Below are 24418 nucleotides of genomic sequence, written 5' to 3'. Positions count from 1 at the left end.
GCCTGGTGAGGTGGCTCACGCCTGTAATCCCAACACTTTGGGAGGCCTCGTTGGGCAGATCACCTGAGGTCAGGAGTTCAAGACCAGCTTGGTCAACATGGCGAAACCCCATCTCTAACAAAAACACAAAAAATTAGTTGGGCATGGTGGCATGCACCTGTAGTCCCAGCTATTCAGGAGGCTGAGGCACAACAATCGTTTGAACCCGGGAGGTAGAGGTTGCAGGGAGCCGAGATTGTATCACTGCACTCCAGCCTAGACGACAGAGCAAGACTCTGACAAAAAAAAAAAAAAAAAGAGGCCGGGCGCGGTGGCTCACGCCTGTAATACCTGCACTTTGGGAGGCCGAGATGGGCGGATCACGAGGTCAGGAGATGGAGACCATCCTGGCTAACACAGTGAAACCCCGTCTCTACTAAAAAATACAAAAAACTAGCCGGGCCCGGTGGCGGCGCCTGTAGTCCCAGCTACTCAGGAGGCTGAGGCAGGAGAATGGCATAAACCCGAGCTGAGATCCGGCCACTGCACTCCAGCCTGGGCGACAGAGTGAGACTCCGTCTCAAAAAAAAAAAAAAAGAAGAAAGAAAAGAAAGAAGGAAGGAAGGAAGGAGAGAAAGAAAGAAAGAAAGAAAGAGAGAGGGAAAGAAAGAAAGAAAGAAAGAAAGAAAGAAAGAAAGAAAGAAAGAAAGAAAGAAAGAAAGAAAGAAAGAAAGAAAGAAAAGAAAAGAAAAGAAATCACATAAGACACAGCCTTCTGCCTCTGACCTCTCTCACTCAGCACAATGTTTTCAGGCCATCCGTGTTGCTGCATCATGCATCAGTGCTTCCTTCCTTTTTACTTCTGAATACTGTGCCATGAAATAGACCCCCCAACTCTTAGTAGGGGTGCTCAACTAGAGCTGGAATGAGTCATCAGCCACCCAATGGCAGCAGTGTCACCCAGCTGATGAAGGGAAGTGGGCCTGGCAGAACCAGGCTGACACTGTTCCGGAAGCCCTGAGATGACTGTTGCAGACAATCCATCATTGCAGCTGTACCCAGATGGCCCTGGAGCTGAAAAGCCACTGCTCATCCCAGCAAAGCCAGCCTGGGACACACATGAGATGGAGACACAGGGTCAGAACAACCTCTGCAGCCAGGGCACCTGGACTCAGTGAGAGGACAAGGGCGGGGCCTGGGGGAGTAGCAGAGACACAGCACAGGGTCAACAAGGGACCCCAGCTCTGCCACTGGCAGCTGGATGTCCTCAAAGCAACCTTTCTGAGGCTCAGTTTTTCTCAGAAAAAAAAGAGGAAAAGGATGCTGACTCAGTTGGGCCTGTTTTATTCCTTCATGCATCACAACTGCCGAAGTAGCATCATCAGCCCCTGACATCCCTGAATCTGCAGTGCTTTGCAAAAATGCCTAGCACATAGTCACCACTCAATAGACATTTACGGGATGAATGAATGAACAATAGCATGGCACTGCCATTAAGAGTGTGGGCTCTGGAGTTGCTGCAACAATTAAAGGGACAATGCCAGGTACCACATAGTTGATTTTTTCTTAATGGACAAGAGCAAACCAATGGGGACTTGAAACAGATATTTGCACACAAATGTTCACAGCAGCATCATTTACATAATAATCAAAAGGTGGAAACCACCCACGTGTCCATCAACAGATGAATGGATAAATGAAAGGTGAGGGAGTCATACAATGACGTATATATTCCGCTTTAAAGAGGAGTGAGGCACTGGCACCTGCCAAGACACGGCTGAACCTGAAAGACATTGTTTCCAGTGAAATAAGCCAGACACAAAAGGACAACTATTGTATGATTCCTCTTCTGTGAGGTACCTAGAATGGTCAAATTTGCAGAGACAGAAAATAGAATAGTGGCTAATAGGAGCAGTGCGGAGCAGGGAGTGGAGAGTTAGCGTTTCATGGGTAGAGTCCAGTTTGGGATGATGAAGGGGTTCTGGAGATGCACGGTGCAGACAGTTGCACAGTAATGCAAATGTACTTATGCCACTGAACTGTACACTCAAGACGCTTAAAATGGTAAGATTTATGTTACATGTATTTCATCACAGTAAAAAAAATATAGAGTGAGACCAGGTGCAGTGGCTCACACCTATAATTCCAGCACATTGGGAGGCCAAGGCAAGAGGGTCACTTGAAGCCGGGCGTTTCAGAGCAGCCTGGGCAACACAGTAAAACCCCTAACTCTACAAAATATTTTAAAATTAGCCATATTTGGTGGCACCTATAGTCCCAGCTACCCAGGTGGCTGAGAAGGGAGAATTGCTTGAACCCAGGAGGTTGAGGCTGTAGTGAGCTATAACTGCACCACTGCACTTCAGCCTGGGCACTTAAAAAAAAAAAAAAAAAAAAGAATAAGCCACCTCCTAGATGGTCTACAACTGTATCAGAAGCATTCATTATGGTTTGGAATAGGACGTTATGTCTGTGTTTGTTTATTTACTTTTGCAATGCCACTATGTAGGTTTCATTTACCACTGAATTCCCTAGTGCCTTATACAACACCTGGGACATTGTAGACATTCAGCCAATATTTGTCAAATGAATGAAAGAAGGAAGGAATGAGTGAATGGCCAAGTGCCAGGGAAATAAAATAGGAAAATGGAACCATCTTTCTATATATCCCTGGGAAATTAAGTCACATAAGTACTGGTCTCCCTAGTCTCAGAGTGAGTGGACCTACGTCTACACTCCCAGGGGACATCAGCAGGTGCACAGCCCAAAGCTCTGCCTTGAGAGAGCTAGGTTCTGGAAGATGCTTATTGGGCAGGTGAATAAATGAGTAACTCCCCTCAGTTGTCAGAACAGGGTTTATCCACAGGGATTGAACAATGAATCAGCCATGAACAAAGCTGGAGAGGGAGAGTTTCGCCTGTTTTTTGTTTTTTTTTTTCTCTTGTTGCTGTTGTTGTTGTTGTTGTTGTTTTTGAGACAAGGTCTTGCTTTGTTACCCAGGCTGGAGTGCAGTGGCAAGATCATGGCTTACTGCAGCCTCGACCTCCTGGGCTCCACTGATCCTCCTGCCTCAACCTCCCAAGTAGCTGGAATTACAGGCACACACCACCATGCCCAGTTAATGTTTTAAATTGTTGTAGAGACAAGGTCTCCCTATGTTGCCCAGGCTGATCTCAAACTCCTAGGCTCAAACAATCTTCCTACCTTAGCCTCCCAAAGTGCTAAGATTATAGGCATAAGCCACTGTCCCCAGCCAATTTTGCCTGTTTTTTAACAAGTTCCCTATCCCATGGCTGCAATAGGACCAAAGTCAGCTAGTTTGTTTTTTTTCTTTTCTTTTTTTTTTTTTTCGCTCTGTCACCAGGCAGGAGTGTAGTGGAACAATCTTGGTCTCTGCAACTTCCGCCTCCCGGTTCAAGAGATTCTCCTGCCTCAGTCTCCCGAGTAGCTGGGACTACAGGCGCATGCCATCACATCCAGCTAATTTTTGTATTTTTGCTAGAGACGGGGTTTCACCATGTTGGCCATGCTGGTCTCGAACTCCTGACCTCGTGATCCATCTGCCTCGGCCTCCCAAAGTGCTGGGATTACAGACGTGAGTCACCACACCCAGCCAGGTCTAGTTCTTACTGGTTCCTGCTTCTGCACACTTGGATGTACCTTTGGGCTGGGAAACCGTGTCCTCTCCACGTGAGGACTCATCCTCAGAACGCCTGGCCTCTCCGGCACTGGGAGAACGTCAGCCTGTGCCACCCATGTGTGCACAAACCCACTGCAGAGTCTCACCCACACGTCAAGAGTGGGGCCCGGGGACTCCTAGGATCAGCTGGTGACCCTGACAGCTCCAGGAGGGCGGATGACTTAGCGAGGCCAGCCCAGAGCAGCTTGACATTTACATGGTATGTCAGGATCTTGCACAGAGGGGAAATGCTATTTTACATTTTCCAAGCGTCTCAGGAATGCCTCTGGACCTCCAACCCCTCTGCTTCCTGGCCCCTGACGACGCTGCCAGCCACTTTCTAACTTGCACTGGGGTCCAGTTGAGCTAGTTCACTTCTTTGAGAGACAAGTTCCGCTCCACTGGCCTTTGCATAGGCTAAACCCTGCCCAACACCCCCCACCTCCCAACTCCCTGCTTCCCCACAACTCTCAGCCTGGCTGGCTCAAACGACCCTCCTATGGCCTCCAAAGGGTCCTTCTTTGTGTTCCTACAATGCCCTGTTATTCCCCATCACGAATGGTTCTACATGGCATTCGCCTGTCACCCCCTCCCCCAATAGACTATACTGGGGGCTGCATAAGGGCAGGAACCACATCCAAAGAACCAGATGGGCCAGGTGCAGTAGCTCATGCCTGTAACCCCAACACTTTGAGAGGCAGGCAGTTCAAGACCAGCCTGGGTAACATGGTAAAAACCCATCTCTACAAAAGATATAAACATTAGCCTGGCGTGGTTGTGGTGCCTGTAGTACCAGCTACTTGGGAGGCTGAGGTGGGAGAATCGCTTGAGCCTCCAAGGTCGAGGCTGCAGTGAGCTGTAATCGTGCCACTGCAACCCAGCCTGGGTGACAACCTGAGACCTCTCTCAAAAAAAAAGAAAAGAAAAAGAACCAGACAAGGCAGACACAGCCTTGTCTTCCTGGAGCTTCCCTTAATGAAAAATACCCATATAAACAAGTAAACAAGCAAATTCCATGTAAACAAGGAAATGAACAGAATAAGGATGCATTTCAAAAAGTGCTAGATCAGGCCGGGCACAGTGGCTCACACCTGTAATCCCAGCACTTTGGGAGGCCAAGGTGGGTCGATCACCTGAGGTCAGGAGTTCAAGACCAGCCTGACCAACATGGTGAAACCCTGTTTCTGCTAAAATACAAAAATTAGCCGAGCATGGTGGCTTGTGCCTGTAATCCCATCTACCTGGGAAGCTGAGGCAGGAGAATTGCTTGAACCTGGGAGGTGGAGGTTGCCGTGAGTCAAGATCGCACCAATACATCCCAGCCTGGGCAACAAAGCAAGACTCTGTTTAAAAAAAAAAAAAAAGTACTAGATTGGTGCACATTTAAGCGTCTAACATTGGAGAAAAAAAAAAAAAAGTACTAGGAAGCCACCTAGCACAGCCTTTAGCACACAGCAGAAACTCAAAAATTATTTGTGGAATGTACACATGCATGAATGCATACATAAATGCACACAGAAACGAATGAATGAGGGCCTTACACTTATTTTGGATCCTCTGAAATCAGAAAACCACTCCGCAGGGCAGTGGATCACCTCTGTTCTCCCAGCCCAAATCAGAGCAGCACTCAAGGTAGAAAACATTGCTTGCCTTAATCTGTTAGCAACAGGATCAGATGACGGGCTCCAGGGAGCTAATTTAAACTCATTTAAAGAAGGCCCCTGCCGCTTTGTTAAAAGTACGTCCATAACAGCGAATCCAACTGTAACTGCTTTTGGCTGAAGCCACAATAATTTACCTTCACAGGCTGCTTCTTGTTAACAATGCATTGGCTAAATTACAAGCTGTTTATCAATACAACAAGGCCAGGTCTTTAAATATTTTAACACTTAATTGCTGAGGGACAGAACCTCACCTCCACAACCCTTCCTCCACAGGAAAAGCCTTTTGCTTAGGAAATTCTACTCCAAGCCATCTTCCTTATTTAGGTTTGCAAAACAGATGACCCAGAGCTCCTGGGCTTTGGGGCCCCACAGGAGCACCTGGGCAGTGGCTGGACAAAAGGGTACGAGGTCATTCTTAAAGCCACAGTACTGCTGCTGGTGCACAGATGTTTATGGAAAGTCAAGGCCAGGCACAGTGGCTCATGTCTGTAATCCCAGCACTTTGGGAGACCAAGGCAGGAGGATGGCTTGAGCCCAGGAATTTCAGACTAGCATGGGCAACATAGGGAGAGGTCATCTCTACAAAAATATTATTTAAAATTAGCCAGGTGTGACTGGGCACCATGGCTCACGCCTGTAATCCTAACACTTTGGGAGGCCAAGGCGGGTGGATCATCTGAGGTCGGGAGTTCAAGACCAGCCGACCAACATGGAGAAACCCCGTCTCTACTAAAAATACAAAATTAGCCGGGTGTGGTGGCGCACACCTGTAATCCCAGCTACTCGGGAGGCTGAGGCAGGAGAATCGCTTGAACCCAGGAGGCAGAGGTTTCAGTGAGCTGAGATAGTGCCATTGCACTCCAGCCTGGGCAACAAGAGTGAAACTTCGTCTCAAAAAAAAAAAAAAAAAAAAAATTAGCCAGGTGTGGTGGTGAACATCTGTGGTCCCAGCTATTTAGAAGGCCAAGATGGGAGAATCACTTGACCCCCAGGAGGTCAAGGCTGTAGTGAGCCATGATTGCACCACTGCACTCCAGCTTGAGTAACAGAGCAAGCCCTGTCTCAAAAAAGAAATAGTAAGATAAAATAAAATAAAATAGAGACAGAGAAAGGGAAGGGAAGGGGTCACTTGAGGTCAGGAGTTGGAGACCAGCCTGGTCAACACGGCGAAACCCCGTCTCTACTAAAAATACAAAAATTAGTCGGGCATGGTGGCGGGCACCTGTAATCCCAGCTACTCAGGAGGCTGAGGTGGGAGAATCGCTTGACCCTGGGAGGCAGAGGCTTCAATGAGCCAAGATAGAGCCACTGTACTCCAGCCCGGGCAAGAGAGCAACACTCTGTCCAAAAAAAACCATGAAAGTCAGAGCCAGAATCTGGAAAGTCTGGCTGTGAGCGCTGGCTGTGGGGTCAGATTCCCTGAGTTCAAATCCCAGCTGTCAAATGTATCCCCTAAAATAGATATGTTGAAGTCCTAAGCCCTGGTACCTGTGAGCGTGACCTTATTTGGAGATAGGGTCTTTACAAGACATCAAGTTACAGCGAGGCCATTGGCTTGTCCATATAAATTCAATATGACTGGTGTCCTTATAAACAAGGGAAATCTAGACACAGCTGGTCACCATGTGAAGACTGGAGTTCTGCTGCCCCAAGTCAAGGAACTGCCCGAGGCTGGGAGAGAGGCCAGGAGCAGATCCCCTTCGAGAGAGAGAGAGTGTGGGCCTGCCCACACCTTTAATTCAGGCTTCCGGCCTCCAGTACAGAGAGGCAACGAACTTATGTTGTTCTAAGTCACCCGGTTTGTGGCTCTGTGGGACTATAAACACTGGTCACTGAGGGACAGTCTCCTGGACCTTGCTGAGCCTCAGTTTCCTCTTCTGCTACAGATCAGGCTGCTATAACTGACCTGCCTCTGAGCTGGCCTAAAGTGCTGGCCACAGGTAGCGTTGAGTAAACAGTCCCGGGCTGGGCCGGTGTGCCAGGGGCCAGGGTTTGTGGGCTTGGGCTGTGTTCTCCTTTGCAGGGTCCTGAAGGGGTAAAGGCATCCTGATGGTAACTGCTTCTGCTGGGACCATGCACTTGGCCGAGACGCCACCCCAGTAACTTCAGATCTTCCATCCAGCTCTGAAAAATGGTAGAGCTCGTAGTTGGGGTGTAAATTCTGGGACCGAACTGCCTGAAGTTGAGTCCCCGCCTGCTACATGTTTGCTTTGGAGCTTTGGATAAACCTCTCCTTAGTCTCTTCCTCTGTTGAATGGGCTACCCACAGAACTCATCTCATGGGGTGGCTATGCGGACTTAATAAGTGAATAGACTCAGAGCAGTGTCTGGGGCCGGGCGCGGTGGCTCATGCCTGTAATACCAGCACTTTGGGACACTGAATCAGGTGGATTAACTGAGGTCAGGAGTTCAAGACCAGCCTGGCCAATATGATGAAACCCCGTCTCTACTAAAAATACAAAAATTCAGCTGGGCATGGTGGCGGGCACCTGTAGTCCCAGCTACTCAGGAGGCTGAGGCAGGAGAATCATTTGAACCCGGGAGGTGGAGGCTGCAGTGAGCTGAGACCATGCCATGCACTCCAGCCTGGGTGACAGAGCAAGACTCCGTCTCAAAAAAAGAATAAAACAGAGACTGGAACTTCAGTGCTATGTATGAGTTTAAATAATTTTTTTAACTTTTTTTTTTTTTTTTTTTTTGAGACGGAGTCTGGCTCTGTCGCCCGGGCTAGAGTGCAGTGGCCGGATCTCAGCTCACTGCAAGCTCCGCCCCCCGGGTTTACGCCATTCTCCTGCCTCAGCCTCCCGAGTAGCTAGGACTACAGGCGCCCGCCGCCTCACCCGGCTAGTTTTTTGTATTTTTTAGTAGAGACGGGGTTTCACCGTGTTCGCCAGGATGGTCTCGATCTCCTGACCTCGTGATCCGCCCGTCTCGGCCTCCCAAAGTGCTGGGATTACAGGCTTGAGCCACCGCGCCCGGCCTTTTTTAACATTTTTAAAGTTTTTTTTTAATTTTATTTTTTGAGGCAGGGTCTCACTCTGTTGCCCAGGCTGGAGTACAGTAGCAACATCACAGCTCACTGCAGCCTCAATCTCCTGGGCTCAAGTGATCCTCCTGCCTCAGTTTCCCAAGTAGCTAGGACTGCAGGTATGCACCACCACACCCAGCTACTATTTTATTTTTTGTAGAGATGGGGTCTCCCTATGTTGCTCAGGCTGGTCTAGAACTCCTCAGCTCAAGCAATCCTCCTGCTTCAGCCTCCTAAAGTGCTGGCATTACAGGCGTTAGCCACCACAACTGGCCTTAAATAAAATGTAAAACAGAATCTTCAAAAACCCATTGAATAACCAGCACCATTCACAACAGAGATTTCTTTTGAAAGAATATGTTCCTACAAAAACTTGTGCATAAATATTTATAACAGCACTATTCATAATAGTCCCCCCAAATTGAAAACAACTTAAATATCCATCAACTAATGAATGATAAAGAAAATGTGGTCTATTCATACACAGTGAAATATTTATTTAGCCATAAAAACAAAGGCAGAATCTATACATGCTAAGATGTGGATGAACCTTAAAAACATTGTACACTCAGGTGTCTTCTTATCGCCAGACACATTCAAGATGTGTACATTAAAGACATATAGCTTTTTATGTGTCAATCACACCTCAATGAGGTAGTTTTAAAAAATATATTATGGTGGTCGGGCACAGTGGCTCACACCTGTAATCCTAGCACTTTGGGAGGCCAAGGTGGGCAGATCAGTTGGGGCCAGGAGTTGGAGACCAGCCTGACCAACATGGTGAAACCCCATCTCTACTAAAAATACAAACATTAGCTGGGCGGGGTGGTGGGCACCTATAACCCCAGCTACCATGAAGGCTGAGACAGGAGAATCTCTTCAGCCTAGGAGACAAAGGTTGCAGTGAGTCAACATCATGCCACTGCACCCCAGCCTGGGTGACAGTGAGACCCTGTATCGTGAAAAGAAGTAGGCTGGGCGCCGTGGCTCACACCTGTAATCCCAGCACTTTGGGAGGCTGAGGTGGGCAGATCACGAGGTCAGGGGATTGAGACCATCCTGGCTAACACAGTGAAACCCCGTCTCTACTAAAAATAAAAAAAATTAGCCGGGCGTGGTGGCGGGCGCCTATATCCCCAGCTACTAGGGAGGCTGAGGCAGGAGAATGGTGGGAACCCGGGAGGCGGAGCTTGCAGTGAGCCGAGATTGTACCACTGCACTCCAGCCTGGGCAACAGAGCGAGACTCCGTCTCAAAAAAAAAAAAAAAAAAAAGATAGAAAAAAGAAGATGATGCTGGGCGCAATGGCTTACGCCTGTAATCCCAGCACTTCAGGAGGCTGAAGTGGGCGGATCACCTGAGGTCAGGAGTGAAGAAGAATTGGGGAATGTGCTGAGGCCTAGAGCAGAGATAGAGCCTGTGGGTCTCGTTCTTTACTTATTTATTTATTTATTTATTTATTTATTTATTTATTTACTTTTGAGATGGAGTCTCACTCTGTCACCCAGGCTGGAGTACAATGGCATGATCTCAGCTCACTGCAACCTGTCTCCCAGGTTCAAGCGGTTCTCCTGCCTCAGCCTCCAGACTAGCTGGGATTACTGGCATGTGCCACCACACCTGGGTAATTTTGTAGTTTTGGTAGAGACGGGGTTTCTCCATGTTGGCCAGAATAGTCTTGATTTCCAGACCTCATGATATGCCTGCCTCGGCCTCTGAAAGTGCTGGGATTAGAGGCATCAGCCACCACGCCCGGCCCTGGTTCTTCACCACCCACTTGGGAAAAGAGACAAATAACCTAGACTCAACTCACAATGGGCTGGGCAGAGCATGGTCTTCAGGACTCAGGCTACCTGACCCCACACCCTAAGCCTTTGTGTCCTCTGTGCAAGGACCTCCACAAAGACACCACCACCCCACACACCTTCTGGGACCTGGGCATTCAAAGGACTGACGGACCCTCTCCAACACTGGATACTCCAGCTGCCTCCATTGTCTTAATTGTTTTTCTCTGTTTACCAAGATAATGAAAGTTCATTGTTTTGAACCCAGTGATACAGAATGCTATCAAGAGAGAAAGGAAGGCTGGGCGCAGTGGCTCATGGCTGTAATCCCAGTACCTTGGGAGGCCAAGGTGGGAGGATCACTTGAGCCCAGGAGTTCAAGACCAGGCTGGGCAATATAGTGAGACCTCATTTCTATAAATGTATATATAAATTTTTATATATTAGAATCTAAAAACTAGCCGGGCATGGTGGCGCATGCTTGTACTCCCAGCTAAGGCTGTACTCTGGAGGCTAAGGCAGGAGGATGGCTTGAGCCCAGGAGTTCAAGGCTGCAGTGAGCCGTGATTGCATCACTGCACTCCAACCTGGGCAATAGGGCAAGACCCTGTCTCAAAAAGAAAGAAAAAAGAGAGTAAAAGGCTGGGCACGGTGGCTCATGCCTGTAATCCCAGCACTTTGGGAGGCCAAGGTGGATGGATCCCTTGAGGTCAGGAGTTCAAGACCAGCCTGGCCAACATGGTGAAACCCTGTCTCTACTAAAAATACAAAAATTAGTCGAGTGGGGTAGCGCACGCCTGTAATCCCAGCTACTCAGGAGGATGAGGCAAGACAATCGCTTAAACCCAGAAGGTGGAGGTTGCAGTCAGCCAAGATCACGCCAATGAACTCCAACCTGGGTGACAGAGTGAGCATCCGTATTAAAAAAAAAAAAAGTTGGGGGAAGGAAAGATCCCCTAGAATACTTCCCTTTAGAAGCAAAATTTGTGGGAAGGGATTTGGAGAGAAATCTCCATTTATTTGACTAGACAAATTTTTGAAGTGAGAGTATTACTTTAAAAAAAAATTTTATAGCCAGGTCTCGAAAGGTTACCTCAAAGCACAATTTTGTAATCAATTAGTCAAGCCCAGTTTCAGTCATTTGTGTCATTGTCAGTGGACTTTTGAAGAAACCAGGGGCATTTTGATTCTGAAGTCAATTTTGTTAAACAGAAAAACTGAAAGGCCAGCTTTTCTGGTCACTCGGATGCAGTGAAAATAGCTGAGTTCATCTGAAACTTCCCCGGCATCTGACCCAAACTGAGGGCAAGTGTTTAACTGAGAAACAAAGACAAACATTAAGTATAGAAAACCCCTTTTGTGCCTCCACAGTGTGCAAATTATGTTGAGTTATGCAGCTATTTTGGGGACAATAATGTTTTGTAAACAGTCGGCAAAGTGGCTTTGTTGGCAGTGTTGCTGTGGCTTGGGAACATTTCACAGAAAAGGACTGTATGGAAGATAGAATGACACGGTTGTGTCAGTCCCTTTGAAAAATACAAATGACTTAAATTAAGGCAGGTACAGATAAGTTGTTTTTTTGTTTGTTTGTTTTTTGCTTTTTTTGAGACGGAGTTTCACTCTTCCTCCAGGCTGGAGTGCAATGGCACGATCTCGGCTCCCTGCGACCTCCACCTCCTGGGTTTAAGCGATTCTCCTGTCTCAGCCTCCCGAATAGCTGAGATTACAGGTGCTTGCCACCATGCCCAGCTAATTTTTGTATTTTTAGTAGAGATGAGGTTTCACCATGTTGGCCAAGCTGGTCTCGAACTCCTGACCTCAGGTGGTCTGCCCTTTTTGACCTCCCAAAGTGTTGGGATTACAGGCATGAGCCACCTTACCCTGCCCCAGATAATAAAGATTTGAAAGCCTTTTTTTCACTCTACCCACAGGTGTCAGTACCTAGAAACTCAACAGTGAAGGGAGTAAATGGAGCTCTGCCTTCATTTGTGGAACATGAAGCTTACAAAATGTGTTTAACATACCCAACAAAGGCAATGCAAGTACATTACTAGTGCTATTCATGTAGTTTTTCTGTTGTTTTTTTGTCTTCTTTTTCTTTTTCATTTTTTTTTTTTTTTTTTTTTGAGACAGAGTCTTGCTCTGTTGCCCAGGCTCGAGTGCAGGATGGTGTGTCCAGTCCTGTCTTACTCTACGAATAAGTGCCCAGCCCCCATTTTCTTTATTTGTGAAATGGGGATGAATATATGTGCCTCATAAGGTTGCCATGCAGATGGAAAGTGACTGTGTGTGTGTGTTTGCCTCGCACAGGGTCCAGTCCTACTAAGTGACAATATGTGGTCGATAAACATAAATAATCACTCTTAGTTTAAGGCTCTGGCAGCTCACATGTTCTAAGACCCAAGCATTTGTTCATTCATTCATAAAAAGAGAGAAACTGTCCCCACCCTTCTCTGACAGTCCAGGGACATATGGTTCTCTACCACGAAGCTGAGACACATTAACCATAGGATGGAAAACCATCGACTGCATTTGCTTAATAAATGCCAACTTAATTTGTCATGTTTAGGGTTCTCAAAAGTATTTACAATCATTGCACTTGAAAATAAGCCATGCCGTATACCCAATCATGCTGCTATAAAGACACATGCACACATATGTTTATTGTGGCACTATTCACAGTAGTAAAGACTTGGAACCAACCCAAATGTCCATCAATGACAGACTGGATTAAAAAAATGTGGCGCATATACACCGTGGAGTACTATGCAGCCATAAAAAGGATGAGTTCATATCCTTTGTACGGACACGGATGAAGCTAGAAACCCTCATTCTGAGCAAACTATCGCAAGGTCAGAAAACCAAACACCACATGTTCTCACTCATAGGTGGGAATTGAACAATGAGATCACTTGGACACAGGGTGGCGAACATCACACCCTGGGGCCTGTCGTGGGGTGGAGGGAGGGGGGAGGGACAGCATTAGGAGATATATCTAATGTAAATGATGAGGTAACAGGTGCAGCACACCAACATGGCACATGTATACATCCGTAACAAACCTGCACTTTGTGTACATGTACCCTAGAACTTAAAGTATAATTAAAAAAAAAAAAGAGGCCGGGCGCGGTGGCTCAAGCCTGTAATCCCAGCACTTTGGGAGGCCGAGACGGGCGGATCACAAGGTCAGGAGATCGAGACCATCCTGGCTAACATGGTGAAACCCTGTCTCTACTAAAAATACAAAAAAACTAGCCGGGCGAGGTGGCGGGCGCCTGTAGTCCCAGCTACTCGGGAGGCTGAGGCAGGAGAATGGCGTAAACCCGGGAGGCGGAGCTTGCAGTGAGCTGAGATCCGGCCACTGCACTCCAGCCTGGGCGACAGAGCGAGACTCCGTCTCAAAAAAAAAAAAAAAGAAAAAGAAAAGAAGCCATGCCCATGAATGTAGCACTTAAGGCTATATGAATGGGGGCCAGGTGCAGTGGGTCACACGTTTAATCCCAGCACTTTGGGAGGCCGAGGCAGGTGGATCACTTGAGGTCAGGAGTTCGAGACCAGCCTGGCCAACATGATGAAACCCTGTCTCAACTAAAAATACAAAAATTAGCCGGGCGTGGTGGTGTGCATCTGTAATATCAGCTATTCAGGAGGCTGAGGCACGAGAATGGCTTGAACCTGGGAGGCGGAGGTTGCAGTGAGCCAAGATGGCGCCACTGCACTCCAGTCTGGGCAAGAGAGTGAGACTCAGTCTCGAAAAAATACAAGAAAATGGGGCTCAGAAAAGTTCAGCAACTTTTGTTGTTGTTGTTGTTGTTGTTGAGACAGAGTCTCGTTCTGTCACCCATGCTGGAGTGCCATGGAGCAATCTCAGCTCTCTGCAACCTCCGCCTCCTGGGTTCACACCATTCTTCTGCCTCAGCCTCCCGAGTAGCTGGGACTACAGGTGCCCGCCACCACGCTCGGCTAATTTTTTTTTTTTTTTTGGATTTTTAGTAGAGTTGGGTTTTCACCGTGTTGGACAGGATGATATCGATCTCCTGACCTTGTAATCCACCTGCCTCGGCCTCCCAAAGTGCTGGGATTACAGGCGTGAGCCACCGCGCCCGGCCTAAATTCAGCAACTTTCTAAAGACATATTACCAGAGCATGGCAGAGCACAGCGGAACCCTAAAGCATCTGAATTCACATCCCTGGATCTCTTCACCATCCCCTGGTGTTCCACTTCCATTACACAGAAGCAAAGTCACACAGCCACAGGCAAAAACAGTAACGATCATAGCTGGATCTCAGTGAGCATTTGATCTGCATCAGCCCTGTACTGGGAGCTTTCTACACATTGATTCAACCCACAGCATGACGCCAGGATTTGGAACCCAGGAGATTCCCATTTTGGTGATGGGGAGTGGAGGCTCATGGAGGTGAAGCAACTTGCCCCACAGTCACTCAGCTAGTCAATCGGGGAGCTAGAATATGAACCTAAGCCAGTTCCTGCCTCTTCACTGTCCTAAAACCATCTGCGTGTAACAGCACAACGTATGTGGATGATTTCAGTGATGCTTTTAAATCCTCTGTGTGATAATAAACTTATATGCATGTAGATCCATAGAATAAGACAAGACTGGACACACAGACACATACAGCCACCAAGAGATATGAAAGTCCCTGGATAGAAGGCTGGGGTTAAGCAGTCAGTGCTGGGGTGGGACAGACAGGGGTAGATGCTAATGTTTCTTACACTTTCAATACATTAATTTATAAGACATCAGTGTAATAACAGGGATAGCATATTTCATGAGCTCCTTCTGTGTGCCCGTCACACAGCCAGGAGCACCAAGAATTATCTAATTTACTCCTCCTGGCAACCTCATAGCATTGTCCCTGTGTTACCGAGCAGGGAAGTGAAGTGCTGAGAGGCAGAGGGATGGAGCCAAGAAGGAATTCCACGTCCACCTACCTCCAGCTTCTGTCCCCAGGGTGCAAAGACCAGTGATCCAGGGGGCCAAGGATCTGGCAGCCAATTCTAGGCCTCCAACTGACTTGCTGCACAATACAGAGTACATCACAAAGCAAACCTACCCACTCATTCTCTCTCTCCTCCCTGTATCAGCTTCCTCGAAGGGTAGGGAAGGGGGTCTGTGAGCAAGAGGTCTCTGTGGTTAAATGTGAGGTTCTAGAGTCTCCTCTGTGGGGATCTGAGCCCCGACTCCACCTCTTCCTAGATACAGAATTTGGTGTCATCTCTTCACCTGTCAAAGTCTCAGTTTCATGGAGGTTAAATGGGAATAATAACAGCTATTGAGAATTGGAAGAAACATCATCTGTTAAGACAGTGCTGTAAACATTCAACGAACAGCTGCTGTCATTATCACCACGATTCCATTTATCACTGTGATATGCCATTATATGAAACGATGGCAGTGGTTTGGCCCCTGATACCTTTGTTTTCTCTCAGGAGAGTCTAAAGTAAGGGAGCAGGTCAGCTTCAACAAGGAGAAGGAAGAAAGACTGTGTTTCGGTCACTGGGCCGAGGATAGGATGGTCGGACAGAGAGGTCACTGGTTAGAAGTTAAACCCACCGGGTCAGCTGAGTAGCTCACTAATTCCTTCTGATCTGGGAGTCTAAGGAGCTCCATCTTCCTCCCGACATAGCTGATCTCAAGTCCCTCCAACTGTCACACGGGGGGCCCAAGAATCAGGAGTCACTCACCGCCATGACCAGCTCAAACGGGTACTTGTAGACTCGGACAGGAGACTGGTATCTTTGCACCATGTTCACGCTGGAGCACCAACAGAAGTCACCAGGTGTGCACGGAGCCTGGGGCAAGGGGTAATTGGTGAGGTCGCAATTCCCACCTCGGGAAGCAGGGACACCACCCACCAAGTGTAAGGGGCAACCCCTTGGCCCCACCCACACAGCTCCCCAGCCTTCAAAGTGAGAAGGCTGATATGACCCCCAATTACTCCAGGCCAAGCCCCAACAGCTTCCCTATCATTAGCCATGGTCCCAGACCACGCTCAGCCTTCCAAGAGCAGTCAGCACCCCCAAACATTCCGCTACCCCCACCTCTTCACACTGAGGGCCCCCAGAAGCCTCACTGCCACCCACACAGACACACACACGTTTGCAATTCTTACACTCCCACGGTTCCCTTCACGCATGCACCCCGCAGCTTGCCACAGTCGCCCACCCCCAAGTCTCCTTGCACCTGCCCTCCCATTTTCCTCCCAGACACCCTGACATACACACACAGCCTTCACCACATTTCACAGGGACTGTCTCTGCCACACACATGCACACACGCAGGTTTCCCTCCCACACGGGACTGCTTTTGCACACGCCTCCAACTTTGCACACACATCCAGCTCCCTGAAACACGCACCTGCCCAACTCCACACACACAATTCCCCTGGTGTGCACAGACGTGCACACACGCACACACACCTGAGCGCACATGCACACACACGTACACACACGTAGAGACACTCACACACGCATGCACACACAGGTCCCCGCAGCTTTGCTCACCCTTGCCCTCGGGAGCCTTCGGGAACGCAGCCTAGGGCAAGTGCCCTGGAAGCCCTCCCGGCTCGGAGCTGAGCGCTTACGGGCTCCCGCGGCCGCCTGGCCCGGAGCGCAGCGCCTGAGGCGGGGCACGATCGCGGCTCCCTAGCCTGGGGCGTCCCGCCTTGAACACCCTGCGGCCAGGACAGCTGTGGAAGGCCGGAGGGGCGGGAGAAAGACCTGCGGAGCGGAGAGCTCTCCAGGACCCGGGACAGCGGAGATCCTGGCCTGGCCCCGCCCCTGGCCTGGCCCCGCCCACGTCCCTGGCCATGGCCCCGCCCAGGTTGGCCCTGCCCCCTAACTGGTCCCTCCCCACTCTGGCCCCGCCCCAGACTAACTCCCCCCCCCCGCCCGGTTCTAGCCCCGCCCCTTATTTTACATGTATCTTGCTTGACCACGCCCGCAGCTCAATCATTTCTCCAGATTGGTCACACCTCAGGAAGTCCCCGCCCCCAAGGGCCTCAGCCTCGGGAATGATCCGGCCGTAGGAAGACCCCACTCTAATCTAGCTCTGCCCCCAAGCGGACCCTGCATCCGGGCCGACCCGCCCCTCTTAGTACTGTTTACATTTGTAAATGAGCACAGTTTACGTCTTTTCTTGCTCAAATTGACCTCGCTCTTGTACCGCTGCACTTGGGTTTGACCGGCTCCTCTACCTGTCCCCACCCCACGCCCCGCGCATGCACGTTCGCCCACTCTGCACACCTTCACAAAGCGCCTGCTGGGGGTCAGCAGGTCTGTCCAGGGGCCGGACAGCCGCCGGTGAGCCACATGCACGAATCCCTGCCCTCGTGGAGTTTACACTACGGTGGGGAGACAGACACTCAATAAATAAGACAAATATATGTGTGAGGTAGTGAAAAATTCTAACGAAAGAAAAATAAGCAGGAAAGGGGCTCAAGGAGCCAGCGGAGAGAAAGGACAATTAAAAACAGGTAAGAGGCCGGGCACGATGTCTCATGCCTGTAATCCGAACACCTTAGGAGGCCGAAGCGGGAGGATCGCTTGAGCCCAGGAGTTGGAGACCAACCTAGGTAACATAGCAAGACCCTATTTCTACATTTTTTTTTTTTTTTTTTGAGACGGAGTCTCGCTCTGTCGCCCAGACTGGAGTGCAGTGGCGCGATCTCGGCTCACTGCAAGCTCCGCCTCCCGGGTTCACGCCATTCTCCTGCCTCAGCCTCCGAAGTAGCTGGGACTACAGGCGCCCGCCACCACGCCCAGCTAATTTCTTTTTGTATTTTTAGTAGAGACGGGGTTTCACCGTGTTAGCCAGGATGGTCTCGATCTCCTGACCTCGTGATCCGCCTGCCTCGGCCTCCCAAAGTGCTGGGATTACAGGCTTGAGCCACCGCGCCCGGCCTACATTTTTTTTTTAATTAGGCCGGGCGCGGTGGCTCACGCCTGTAATCCCAACACGTTGAGAGGCCAAGGCGGGCGGATCACCTGAGGTCAGGAGTTTGATACCAGCATGGGCCAACATGGGGAAACCCGGTCTCCACTAAAAATACAAAATTAGCCGGGCATGGTGGCGTATGCCTGTGATCCCAGCTACTTGAGAGGCTGAGGCAAGAGAATTGCTTAACCCAGGAAGCAGAGGTTGCACTGAGCCGAGATTATGTCACTGCACTCCAGCCTGGGCAAGAAGAACAAAACTACGTCGCAAAAAAAAAAAAAAAAAAGAAAAAAAAAGAAAAAAAGAAAAGAAAAGAAAAATTAGCCAGGCACTGTTGGCACGTGCCTGTGGTCCCAAGCTGCTCAAGAGGCTCAGGCCTCTGGATCCCTTGAGCCCAGAAGTTCGAAGCGGCAGTGAGCTGTTACCTGGCAACTGCACTCCAGCCTGGGCAACAAAGCAAGATTCTCTCTCTAAATAAATAAACAAACAGGGAGTAAGGGGGCCTCCCTTGGGAGAGTGACATTTGCCCATCACCCTCATTTTAACTCACCCTTAACCCCTTCCAGCCCTCCCAGGACTCCCGGGGGACCAACCTTGCTCCCGGAAGTCCTGCCTTGCCACTCCTCGTCTGTTTAGCCTACAAGAGTCAAGAAGCTGGCTCTGGACAGCACTTTTATCCATGTATTCACTCATTCAACAATGACTGAGCAGCCTGTAATCCCAGCACTTTGGGAGGCCGAGACGGGCGGATCACGAGGTCAGGAGATCGAGACCATCCTGGCTAACACGGTGAAACCCCGTCTCTACTAAAAAGTACAAAAAACTAGCCGGGCGAGGTGGCAGGCGCCTGTAGTCCCAGCTACTCGGGAGGCTGAGGCAGGAGAATGGCGTAAACCGGGAGGCAGAGCTTGCAGTGAGCTGAGATCCGGCCACTGCACTCCAGCCTGCGCCACAGAGCGAGACTCCGTCTCAAAAAAAAAAAAAAAAAAAAACAATGACTGAGCACCTACTATGTGCCAGCGTGGGGTGAATTCATCCCCTCATGCAGGGGAAGTCAGAGGTGGCCAGGGAGATGGACAACCCCTGATTTATTTCAAATATGTCATTGGACCCTGTGAAAACCACCTCTTTCCTTCCTAGCCTGCATCACATTCTAATCATTGCATTTATTCATTTTATCTATCTGTGGGTTCCTGGCGGTTTCTCTCAGGAGACTGGGAGCTCCCTGAGGGCAGGGGCTGTGGCTGTGGCTGCCTTACTCACCTGCCCGCATGTTGGCAACAATCTTGCTGGGGATCTGGCAGGCAGCAGGTGCCCAGCACACTCTTGGCTAAGGCTATCAAGGGTGGAAATGGGACACAAAGTTCCCATCCCTGTCGCAAGGTGGCAGCAAATGATAGTCCATGGCTCCTGGATTAACCACAAGAGTGAGCAGTTGGGGGACATGGGATCCAGGGATGACTTTCCCAACCTGGGCTCATCCAGGAAATGCCCAGCTCTGCCCAGGCATTGCCACAGAGCAAAGTGAACATTAACACTGTTAGCTGCTGTTACCACCACGAAAGGCGTTAAGTCCGCCTCTCTGCCGCCCAACATTGAGGGAGGACAATGACTCTGCGTGGGAGACAGACGTGTGACAGTCCTGCGGGTACAGACAGCTCAAAGTGGAAACTGGGGCCTGGAGGCGAGTGAGAACCCCATTCTCTCCTCCTCCAATCCCAGGAAAGGGAATTAATAACGCCACCAACACCCACTCCAGCTGTTTGTGGGGTTGGTTTGTTTTTGAGATGGGGTCTGGCTCTGTTGCCCAGGCTGAAGTGTGGTGGCACAATCTCGGCTCACTACAACATCTGCCTCCCAGATTCAAGCGACTCTCCTGCCTCAGCCTCCCGAGTAGCTGGGATTACAGGCGTCTGCCACAGCGCCAGGCTAATTTTTGTATTTTTAGTAGAGACGGGGTTTCACCATGTTGGTCAGGCTGATCTGGAACTCCTAACCTCAGGTGATCCACCTGCCTCAGCCACTCAATATGCTGGGATTACAGGCATGAGACACCATGCCTGGCCCAGTTACCTATTATTAATACTGTTCTACTAATTATTCCTATCACTTATTGACTGTCCATTGGCACTTACTATACCTGGCACCATTCTAAAGTTTTACAAACACAAACGCATCTAATCCTTAAAGCAATCCCAGAGCAATGAAAATGTCTTGGAACTTGACAGAGGTGGTGATTGCACAACGTTGCAAATGCACATGCCAATGAATTGTACATATTAAAATGACTGATTTTCTGTTACGTGGCTTTCATCTCAAAAATCATATACAGTCAAAACTATTTTAATCCTTATTTTACAGGTAAGGAAACTAAGGCACAGGGAGACTGAATAACTCGCCCAAGTCCACACAGCCAGTTAGGAACTCAAACCCAGGACTCTGGTTCTCCAGTGACTTCTTCTCCCAGAGCTGCAGCTGACACTCCAGGATCATGTGATTTCCAAGCCCTGAATTAAAAGATCTCCAGGCACCCTGGCTCCAGGACAAGAAGGCGCCACAAGGATAGGCTGATTCCCGGGGGGGTGCTGGGCATGAACTCAGTCCCGGGGCAGGATCTTTAGCCTCTATCTGCTGCTTCCCACCTGCCCTGCAAGAATGACCCAGCCAAAGCTGCCTTATGAGGAGGTGGGTTTCGGGAACCCCAGAAACCACCGCATGTCTCTGAATGTCTTCCCAGCAGATGGGCCACTGCCAGAGAATACTCAACCATTAGTGATGCATTTGCTTGAGTAAAACTCTGGACCCAATCCAAAGGCAGATGTTCCTGGAAGGCATCCTGCTGGGAATGTCCTGAGTTGAATGGCTCAGTGTGACACTAAGGAGAGTTAAAGAGGGTGTTATGGTCGGGTGCGGTGGCTCACGCCTGTAATCCCAGCACTTTGGGAGGCCGAGGTAGGTGGATCACAAGGTCAGGAGATCGAGACCATCCTGGCTAACATGGTGAAACCCCGTCTCTACTAAAAATCAAAAAAAAAAAAAATTAGCCAGGCGTGGTGGTGGGCGCCTGTAGTCCCAGCTACTTGGGAGGCTGAGGCAGGAGAATGGTGTGTGTGAACCCGGGAGGCGGAGCTTGCAGTGAGACGAGATCGCGCCACTGCACTCCAGCCTGGGCGACTGAGCAAGACTCCGTCTCAGAAAAAAAAAACAAAGAGGGTGTTATGACTGGCTGGACCCAGGGTCCAGACCCTGATCCGGGCCCTGGAATACATAAGGGGCCCTGGGATGGCTCTGAAGGTGGAGAGGATGCAGCAAGCGGGGTACGGTCCCCAGCTTAATTTTATTGTGGCAAAATGGTCCGGGCACAGTGGCTCATACCTGTAATCCCAACACTTTGGGAGGCTGAGGCCAGCGGATCACCTGAGGTCAGGAGTTCAAGACCAGCCTGGCCAACATGGCAAAAACCTGTCTCTAATAAAAATTAAAAAGTTAGCCAGGCATGGTAGCACATGCCTGTAACCCCAGCTACTAGGGAGACTGAGGCAGAAGAATCTCTTGAACCCTGGAGGCCGAGGTTGCAGTGAGCTGAGATCACGCCACTGCACTCCAGCCTGGGCAACAGAGAGAGACTCCATCCCAAAAAAAGAAAAAAAGAAAAAAAAAAAGCAGTCGGGTGTGATGGCTCATGCTTGTAATCCCAGCACTTTGGGAGGCTGAGGTGGGTGGATCACCTGAGGTTGGGAGTTCGAGACCAGCCTGGCCAACATGGTGAAACCCGTCTCTACCAAAATACAAAAATTAGCTGGCGTGGTGGCGCACGCCTGTAATCCCAGCTACTCAGGAGGCTAAGACAGGAGAATTGCTTGAACCAGGGAGGCGGAGGTTGCAGTGAGCTGAGATGGCACCACTGCACTCCAGCCTGGGCAACAGAGTGAAACTCCATCTTAAAAAAATAGAAAAGTAGGGGTAACATGGAAAACTATTCAGCATTAGAGAGGAATAAATCACTCACAAGCGCTACAACTTGGATGAACCTGGAGGGCATTGTGCTGAACAGACAAGAACTGAGTGATTCCAGGTTTGAGTCACCAGAGGAGCCCAATCCACAGGGACAGAAAGTAGAACGGTAGGGGGAGGGGTTGGGGGAGGGGCCTGGGGAGTTAATTAACGGACACAGAGTTTGGGGTTTAGAAGATGAAAAGAGTTCTGGGCTAGGCACAATGGCTCACACCTGTAACTCCAGCACTTTGGGAGGCTAAGGTGGGCGGATCACAAGGTCAGGAGATCGAGACCATCCTGGCCAACATGGTGAAACCCTGTCTCTACTAAAAATACAAAAATTGGCTGGGCTTGGTGGCGGGCACCTGTAGTCCCAGCTACTCGGGAGGCTGAGGCAGGAGGATCTCTTGAACCCAGGAGGCAGAGGTTGCAGTGAGCTGAGATCACGCCACTGCACTCCAGCCTGGTGACAGAGCGAGACTCTGTAAAAAAAAAAAAAAAAAAAAAAAAAAAAAAAAAAAAAAAAACAGAAGATGACAAGAGTTCTGGAGGCTGGGCATGGTGGCTCACACCTGTAATCCCAGCATTTTGGGAGGCCGAGGCGGGCAGATCACGAGGTCAGGGGTTTGAGACTAGACTGGTCAACATAGTGAAACCCCGTCTCTACTAAAAATACAAAAACTAGCCAGACATGGTGGCACATGCCTATAATCCCAGATACTCAGGAGGCTGAGGCTGGAGAATCACTTGAACCCAGGAGGTGGAGCTTGCAGTGAGCCAAGATCGCACCACTGCACTCCAGCCTGGGCGACAGAGCGAGACTCTGTTTCAAAAAAAAAAAGAGTTCTGTAGATGGGTGGTGTGATGGCTACACAACAATTCGAATGCCACTGAACCACACATTGAAAAATGATTAAGATGGGCAACATTTTATATATATCTTTTTTTTTTTTTTTTTGAGACGGAGTCTTGCTCTGTCACCCAGGCTAGAGTGCAGTGGCCGGATCTCAGCTCACTGCAAGCTCCGCCTCCCGGGTTCACGCCATTCTCCTGCCTCAGCCTCCCAAGTAGCTGGGACTACAGACGCCCGCCACCTCGCCCGGCTAGTTTTTTTTTTTTGTATTTTTAGTAGAGACGGGGTTTCACCGTGTTAGCCAGGATGGTCTCGATCTCCTGACCTTGTGATCCGCCCGTCTCGGCCTCCCAAAGTGCTGGGATTACAGGCTTGAGCCACCGTGCCCGGCCCATTTTATATATATCTTACTGCAATAAAAAAAATCACATGAGCTGGTCTGAGTGCAGTGGTGTTTACAACTAATTATCACAACCGGTTGCAGATTTCTTTGTTTTGTTTTGTTGTGGTTTCTCCACTCCCACTGCTTCACCTGATTAGCCTTTTTTAAAAAAATCACATTGAGGCCAGGCACAGTGGCTCACTCCTATAATATCAGCACTTTAGGAGGCCACGGTGGGCAGATCATCTGAGGTCAGGAGTTTGAGACCAGCCTGGACAACATGGCGAGACCCTGTCTCTACAAAAAAATACAAAAATTAACCAGGCGTGGTGGCAGGTCCCTATAATCCCAGCTAGTTGGAAGGCTGAGGTATGAGAATCGCTTGAACCTGGAGGCAGAGGTCGCAATGAGCTGAGATTGTACCACTGCATTTCAGCTTGGGTGACAGTGTGAAATACTGTCTCAAAAAAAAAAATCACATTGGAAACTTTTTTCTTTTTTTTTTTTTTTTTTGAGACGGAGTCTCGCTCTGTCACCCAGGCTGGAGTGCGGTGGCCGGATCTCAGCTCACTGCAAGCTCCGCCTCCCGGGTTCACGCCATTCTCCTGCCTCAGCCTCCCGAGTAGCTGGGACTACAGGCGCCCGCCACCTCGCCCGGCTAGTTTTTTGTATTCTTTTAGTAGAGACGGGGTTTCACCGTGTTAGCCAGGATGGTCTCGATCTCCCGACCTCGTGATCCGCCCGTCTCGGCCTCCCAAAGTGCTGGGATTACAGGCGTGAGCCACCGCGCCCGGCCGGAAACTTTTTTTTAATGGGGTAAAGCATAGTGTTATTCTGAAGGTTGATGGAAATTGCGTGAGGAAAAGTAATTGCACAGGGACCCCCAGGGGACCCGGGTAAATGTTTGTAACTGTGCTGGCTCGGAAGGAGGGGCATCTCCCACGGGACTTTAGGGTGGGCAGGGGGTGGGGACTTGACGTTGGACACTTGAGGTGGTGGCCAACACAGCATAGGAAGGTGATAACTCTGCTTTTTGGAGGCACACAATTCGTTTATTTGAAGTGTGCAATTCAGCTGGGTCTGGTGGCTCACCTCT

The 24418-nt window shown here is 49.5% G+C and overlaps 1 protein-coding gene and 2 long non-coding RNA genes across 10 annotated transcripts in view; 2 read left to right on the top strand and 1 right to left on the bottom strand.

Annotated features, from left to right (window-relative positions):
* SEC14L5 (SEC14 like lipid binding 5) overlaps positions 1-24418 on the bottom strand; it is an 81919-nt gene that overhangs the window by 49832 nt on the left and 7669 nt on the right. For 4 of the 8 annotated variants that reach the window (XR_013410913.1, XR_013410914.1, XM_015125493.3 and 1 more), the window contains exons 1-2: positions 16660-16925; positions 15841-15948 (exon numbers count right to left, since the gene is read on the bottom strand). Coding sequence is in view for 6 of the 8 variants with exons in the window: in XM_015125493.3 (XP_014980979.2) it covers positions 15841-15903 (63 nt within the window). In the remaining 2 variants the exon portion in view is untranslated. 8 annotated transcript variants of the gene reach the window in all.
* LOC144337896 (uncharacterized) lies at positions 3296-7913 on the top strand. The gene is made up of 2 exons (XR_013411535.1): positions 3296-3423; positions 6158-7913. It is a non-coding gene; the product is annotated as an uncharacterized LOC144337896 (long non-coding RNA).
* Positions 12214-15948, top strand: LOC144337895 (uncharacterized). The gene is made up of 3 exons (XR_013411533.1): positions 12214-13252; positions 13550-13636; positions 14252-15948. It is a non-coding gene; the product is annotated as an uncharacterized LOC144337895 (long non-coding RNA).

The sequence above is a fragment of the Macaca mulatta genome, chromosome 20 (genome assembly GCF_049350105.2).
Source record: "Macaca mulatta isolate MMU2019108-1 chromosome 20, T2T-MMU8v2.0, whole genome shotgun sequence".
NCBI classification, from domain to species: domain Eukaryota; kingdom Metazoa; phylum Chordata; class Mammalia; order Primates; family Cercopithecidae; genus Macaca; species Macaca mulatta.
The sequence above is the reverse complement of the archived record's forward strand: the minus strand, read 5'-3'. Positions and strand labels throughout refer to the sequence as shown.